Consider the following 7,266-nt stretch of genomic DNA (forward strand, 5'->3'; position numbering starts at 1 on the left):
ATACCTGAATATCCCTTAACATGTATATATTTTTTTTAGAAGACATTCCAAAGTATTGATCTAGGCCCATTTTGGTATATTTCATGCCACCATTTCACCGTCAAATGCGATCAAATAAAAAAAACTTGTGCAATTATGGCATAAATGGTTGTAAATGCTTCTCTGGGATCCCCTTTGTTCAGAAATAGCAGACTTATATGGCTTTGGTGTTGCTTTTTGGTAATTAGAAGGCTGCTAAATGCCACTGCGCACCACACGTGTTTTATGCCCAGCAGTGAAGGGGTTAATTAGGGAGCATGTAGGGAGCTTGTAGAGTTAATTTTAGCTTTAGTGTAGTGTAGTAGACAAGCCAAAGTATTGATCTAGGCCCATTTTGGTATATTTCATGCTACCATTTCACCGCCAAATGCGATCAAATTTTAAAAAAACTTAAATTTTTTCGCAATTTTAAGTTTCTCACTGAAATTATTTACAAACAGCTTGTGCAATTATGGCACAAATGGTTGTAAATGCTTCTCTGGGATCCCCTTTGTTCAGAAATAGCAGACATATATGGTTTTGGCGATGCTTTTTGGTAATTAGAAGGCTGCTAAATGCCGCTGCACATCACACGTGTATTATGTCTAGCAGTGAAGGGGTTAATTAGGGATCTTGTAGGGAACTTGCAGGGTTAATGTTAGCTTTAGTGTAGAGATCAGCCTCCCACCTAACACATCAGACCCCCTGATCCCTCCCAAACAGCTCTCTTCCCTCCCCCACCCCACAATTGTCGCCGCCATCTTAAGTACTGGCAGAAAGTCTGCCAGTACTAAAATAAAAGGTATCTTTTTTTTTTAGCATATTTACATATGCTGCTGTGTAGGATCCCCCTTAGCCCCACACCTCCCTTATCCCCCCCAAACAGCTCTCTAACCCTCCCCCTCTACATTATTTGGAAGCCATCTTGGGTACTGGCAGCTGTTTGCCAGTACCCAGTTTACAAAAAATATATATTTTTTATTTTTTTCCCCCACTTTTCTGTAGTGTAGCTTCCCCCCCCAAGACTAAACCCCCACCCCCACCCAGATCACTTAGATTATATATATTAAATTTTATATACCCCCCTCTCTCCCTCTAAATATAAACAAAATCTGTTCCATAGTGTAATGGTTCCCACCCGCTCCCTCCCCGTGCACGTGCCCGCCCGCCTCCCCCGTGCACTCGCGCGTGTCCGCACGCGCTCCCAGCGATCCCGCCCACGATCCCGCCCACCTCTGCATTACATAATCCACCGATGGCCTCCCACGTCGGCTCCCACCCACCAACGACTGTGGCCATCGATGTCCGGTGCAGAGAGGGCCACAGAGTGGCTCTCTCTGCATCGAATGGGGTAAAATGTTATTGCAGTGATGCCTCGATATCGAGGCATCACTGCAATAACCAGGATCGCTTCCAGCCGATTTCAACCCCAACGTCGTACAGGGTACGTCACTGGTCTTTAAAGACCAGGTTGTGTGCGACGTACCCTGTACGACGCATGTTGTTAAGGGGTTAAACTAAAATTAAACTAACTACCAATTAAATAAAACTAAACTACACATTAAAAAAATCCTAACACTACTCTAAAAATTACTCTAATTACAAAAAATAAAAAAATACTAAGTTACAAAAAATAACAAACACTAAATTACGGAAAATAACAAACTAAATTATCAAAAATAAAAAAGAATTACACCTAATCTAATAGCCCTATCAAAATAAAAAAGCCCACTCGAAATAAAAAAATAACTCTAGCCTACAACAAACTACCAATGGCCCTTAAAAGGGCATTTTGTGAGGCATTGCCCCAAAGATATCAGCTCTTTTACCTGTAAAAAAAAACACAAAGACCCCACAACAGTAAAACCCACCACACAATCAACCCCCCAAAATAAAAAAAACTATTTCTAAAAAACCCTAAGCTACCCATTGTCCTGAAAAGGGAATTTGTATGGACATTGCCCTTAAAAGGGCATTTAGCTTATTTACAAGCCCAAAACCTAATCTAAAAAAAAAACACCCAAAAAACCCTTAAAAAAAGCCTAACACTAAACCCCGACGATCCACTTGAACGATCTTCATCCCGGCGGCCTCTTCAATCTTCATCCCGGCAGCTGTCCTGATCGAAGCAGCGAGAAGTCTTCATCCAGGTGGCATTTTCTATCTTGATCCCAGAGGCGCAGAGCAGGTACATCCTGAAGACATCAGGCGCGGAGCATCCTCTTCATACGGTCGCCACCGTACACTGAATCTTCAATGCAAGGGACGCGATTCATGATGGGTTCCCTTGCAGTCCTATTGGCTAAAAAATTTGAATAAGCCAATAGGAATTAGGGTTGCTAAATCCTATTGGCTCTTTAAATCAGCCAATAGGATTTAAGCAGCTCTCATTCTATTGGCTAATTTAAATTGTATTTTTTTGGAGCAAAAGGGCTGTTTATCTTAGGGCAATGCCCTACAAAAGGCCCTTTTAAGGGCCCTTGGTAGTTTATTCTAGAATAGGCTTTTTTATTTTGGGGTGTTTTTTTTTTTTATAAAGTATTAGAATAGGAATAATCTTTATTTATTTTTTGGATAATTTCGTTTGTTTAATGTAATGATTTTTAAAAAAAAAAAATTTAAAAAAATGGTTTTTTGTAATGGTAGGTTTTTTTTATTTTTTGTGATTTTAGTGTTTTTTATTTTTTGTAATGTTAGGTTTTAGTGTAAGGCAGGTTAGGTTTTATTTCACAGGTAAGTTTGTATTTATTTTAGCTAGGTAGTTAGTAAATAGTTAATAACCTGCGAAATAAAAATAAAACCTAAGATAGCTACATGATAACTATTAGTTATATTGTAGCTAGCTTAGGTTTTATTTCACAGGTAAGTATTTATTTTTAAATAGGTATTATTTAATTAATAATTGTAAATTTAATTTAGATCTATTTTAATTATGTTAAAGTTAGGTGTTGTTAGGGTAAGGTTTAGGGGTAGGGTTAGGGTTAGGTTTAGGGGTAGGTGTAGGTGTAGGGGTAAATAGTTTAATTGAGATTGTTGTGATGTGGGGGGCTGGTGTTTTAGGGGTTAATAGGTTTATTTAGTTCATAATTGTAATTTTAATTTAGCTATATTTTAATTATGTTAAAGTTAGGGGGTGTTAGGGTTAGAGTTATGTTAGGGTTACATTAGGGTTAGGTTTAGGGGTTAATATAGTTTAATTTAGGTTGTTGCGATGTGGGGGGCTGGCGGTTTAGGGGTTAATAGGTTTATTTAGTGGTAGTGATGTGGGAGGCCAGAGGTTTAGGGGTTAATAACTTTATTTAGTTGTGGCTATGTTGAGGAGCGGCGGAATAGGGCTTAATAACTTTAATATAGTTGCGGCGATGTTGGGGTGCGGCGAAATAGGGGTTTATAACTTTAGTATAGTGGTGGCCACATCGGGAGCAGCAGATTAGGGGTTAATAGTTTTATTTAGGAAGTGGCGATATTGGGAGCGGCAGATTAGTGGTTAGTAACTGTAGGCAGGTATCTGCGATGTTGGGGTTGGCAGATTAGGGGTGTTTAGACTCGGGTTTTATGTTAGGGTGTTAGGTTTAAACATAACTTTTATTTTCCCCATAGACATCAATGGGGCTGCGTTACAGAGCTTTTGTTTCCGCGATCGCAGGTGTTAGGCTTTATTTTTGACGGCTCTCCCCATTGATGTCTATGGGGAAAGAGTGCATGAACATGTCAAAACACCGCTTGAATTTGGGTGTGGTATGGAGCTCAAAATCTCCATATCGCCCGCGCAAGCCGGGTTTTTTTAAACTTGTAATGGCAGCGCTATAGGCGGTTAAATAACACCAATTTTGTGGCGTTTTTTACTTTCCCTATAGCGCTCAAAACTCGTAATCTAGGTGATAATATAGTACAAACAGAACAATAACAAAAGTCAAAAGCATAATAATACACCACTTCTATAAGAAATATTATATCAATGTAATTTTACATTAAAACCATAAATACTCCTGTTCATATACTAGGATAGGACATTTCCCCTAGCTTTCTTTCATCGTAGTGTACATTTCTTTACTTCCTTATCTACCTTTGCAAAGTACCTTATTCCATTCCATATTCCATTGTGCTTGGCATGTTTTAACTCTTAATATATTTGCAATGGATTTTTTTTTCTTAAGCTAATAATAATATTTAACGTTATAATTCATCAATGAATCGCAGATTGACACTATAATCTTGCTTATTGATTGGCTCTCAGTAAGTTAAAAGGGAAAGTTCTGACAAAAGTTAATTTCACAATTTTGTAAATACAAGTTCAGTTCTACATGAACTGTTTCCAGTTATCTTCAAGACCCATTTTATAATCTCCTTCCAAGAGTCAATATATTCTTTTCTTCTCATTCACAAGCATTTCAAATTTTATGACATGTCATAACTAAGTGCTGAATTTTTGTTCATTACTTTTCTTAAAGCATTTTTCACTTCTTTATTTCTCAGACAGTAGATAATTGGGTTGAGTAAAGGAGTTACAACTGTGTTGAAGACACCCAAAATCTTGTTAACATCTTTGGGGTAGGACGCACTAGGTCTTACATAGATAAATATGACTGTGCCATATAAAATTGAGACTACAGTGAAATGAGAGGCACAAGTGGAAAATGCCTTCTGCCTCCCTTTCTTGGAAGGTATCTTAAAAATTGTTGAAATGATTAACACATATGAAAAGACGGTAAGAATTAGGGATGTAAGAATAATGCTGCAAGCAAAAAAGAAAACCACAATCTCCTCCAAAAATGTCTCTTGGCAAGATAGTCTGAGCAGCGGTGGGATGTCACAGAAGAAATGGTTGATAATAGCTGGTTCACAGAATGTCAATCGAGATATCAGAATTACCAGAAAAAACACAGAAAGGAAAGCGACTAACCAGCAAGCTGAGGCTGCCTGAATACACACTTGCCCATTCATGATGGAGGTATAACGCAATGGGTTGCAAATAGCCAAGTAACGGTCAATAGCCATAACACCCAAGAGAAAGAATTCTGTGGAACCCAATGAAAAGTAGAAATATGATTGTGAGAGACAGCTAGATAATGAGATATATTTCCACCCCGCCAGATTTGCTAAGAGCTTGGGGACAATGGATGATGTATACCAGATTTCCAAGAAAGAGAGATGTCTTAAAAAGAAATACATAGGAGTGTGGAGTCTTGTGTCCACCTGGACCAAACTAATGATAGAAACATTGGCTGTCACAGTCAAAAAATAAACAGAAAAGAAAACCACAAAGAGCAACAACTGTAGCTCTACTGAAATTGAAAAACCAACCAAGAGAAACTGTGTCACACTGCTCTGATTTTCCATTATCATATACCTGTGAACACAATGGGACCAGGGAGGATGCTAATTATACATTATTGCAGTACATACACTTTATATATCTATTTAATTTGTGTACCCATAAATAGCCTAGTTTACAAACAAAAATATTTATTAAAGGAAAAAGTTGTTTTAGGTATTTAGTTATTTAGAAGACAATTGATATGAGAATCACCATTTTTAGATAATAATTTTCAAATGAGTCCCATGCATATGCAGTATATAGATTATTGTACAAACCAAAGACATGTTTAAAGCAAAGTAGAAGTAAATGTTATGTAAGGTGCTATATTAATAGCAGCATGAACAATTCATAAGGATGTATAATAAATTAATAGATTCCTTTGGCTTAGGAAAGAAACTTGCTACAGTTGTGAACCTTTCCTGGTTTGTTATTTCTCAATGTATATATATATATATATATATATATATATATATATATATACTCTCTACGTCAGGTTCTGTTTGTACATTATATTTTTATTTTAGATTTCACCTCATTTATTTTATTTTTAATTTTTTTTAAACAATATTTTTATTAAAATAAAATAATTATAACCATTGAAAGTCACCTTGTAATTCATAACAAACAAAATAGAAATAAACAACAATATAAGATGGTTCAAACATTTTCAGTTTTTAGTAAGTGACCATAAAATTTCCATTAATAGAAAGTCCAGCATTCACTAGGAAACAGTCCTCTTCTTGGTCCTGAGTAAAGTAATAGATTGTGGAAGCAATGTCTTGATACATGTATCATGTTATTTATGTTTAGAACATAAATAGGCAAGAGGGAGTTATGTATGAGAGGGCAGGGCTCTAAAGAAGGAGAGAGAGGGGGGGATGGAAGGGTTCCTGAAGCTACTATTATAGTTAATTCCTTTATGATACAAATGTTGGTTTTAAAAAGTATGTTGTTTTGTTTCCCAATAAAATGTTATGTTTTGAAAAGTGTCTAATATTTTTTTTCAAAAGCTTCATTGATGTAAAACAACAATGACAAATAAAGTGTATAAAATGAGTTACAAACATTTAGAATTTTCTTATGAAAACATTAATTTAAAACTGATACATTTTTCACATCATTGGTATAATTCCTCAACCACAAGGTTTCACCATCATAAAGAGTCAAAGCCGTTGTAAACAGTTCCTGTGGTTGTAAGCTATAGAAAAGAGTTTTCCATTTTTCTTTAATACCCTTGTAATGAGCATGAATTAACTACTATGTAAGATAAGGGAGATAGATTTGTAGAATTTAATACAAAGATTATAGGAAGGAGGGGATAATGAGTATTAAAAAGGAAAGAAAGAAAGAAAGAAAGAAAGAAAGAAAGAAAGAAAGAAAGAAAGAAAGAAAGAAAGAAAGAAAGAAAGAAAGAAAGAAAGAAAGAAAGAAAGAAAGAAAGAAAGAAAGAAAGAAAGAAAGAAAAAAAAAGGGAAGGGGAAAGCAGGCCAATTACGAAAAATATGAATGTGTTTTTACAATTAGCGAAGTTTCAACTTTGGTGGAATTGGGTCAGCTTTAAGAATTATAACTGTGAGTTTAAATAGTGTTGTTCCATATTGCTAATATGGTTTCGTAAACATCTAGTTTGTGTGTTTTCAAGTAGTGATATCTTTCCATTAGGAGAATTTAATTAACCTGGGAACGCCACTCATTTATTGTTGGGAGGTTTCTCGTTTTCCATTTTTTGGGAATAGGTTTTTTACCTCCTGTAAGCATTATTAATAATAGGGCAAGATATGCCTCATTCTGTATTTTAGGTAGAGAGAGGAATAGTAATATTTCCGGGTTGTTTGGATTAGGAGTGACTATAATCTCTGAAATTATTTCCAGAACTCCCGACCAGAAGTTTTTCAGTTTTGGGCAGTGCCACCAAATATGAAGAAGGG

The 7,266-nt window shown here is 36.0% G+C and overlaps 1 protein-coding gene across 1 annotated transcript; it reads right to left on the bottom strand.

Moving 5' to 3' along the window:
- Positions 1-808: 808 nt before the first annotated feature.
- On the bottom strand, positions 809-5,364 carry LOC128647862 (olfactory receptor 6M1-like). The gene is made up of 2 exons (XM_053700570.1): positions 4,454-5,364; positions 809-836 (listed from the first exon to the last, which is right to left on the bottom strand). Exons 1-2 carry the CDS (start codon positions 5,362-5,364, stop codon positions 809-811), a joined length of 939 nt encoding a protein of 312 aa, XP_053556545.1.
- Between the last annotated feature and the right edge of the window lie 1,902 nt (positions 5,365-7,266).

This window comes from Bombina bombina, chromosome 2, assembly GCF_027579735.1.
Source record: "Bombina bombina isolate aBomBom1 chromosome 2, aBomBom1.pri, whole genome shotgun sequence".
NCBI lineage: Eukaryota > Metazoa > Chordata > Amphibia > Anura > Bombinatoridae > Bombina > Bombina bombina.

What these genes read in the sequence shown, in the direction of transcription:
- LOC128647862 (XM_053700570.1), bottom strand. Translation starts at nt 5,364, where the DNA reads ATGATAATGGAAAATCAGAGCAGTGTGACACAGTTTCTCTTGGTTGGT. An exon ending in AATGCTTTAAGAAAAGTAAT is followed by an intron (nt 837 to 4,453) that starts GAACAAAAATTC and finishes ATGTAAATATGC; the next exon opens with TAAAAAAAAAAGATACCTTT.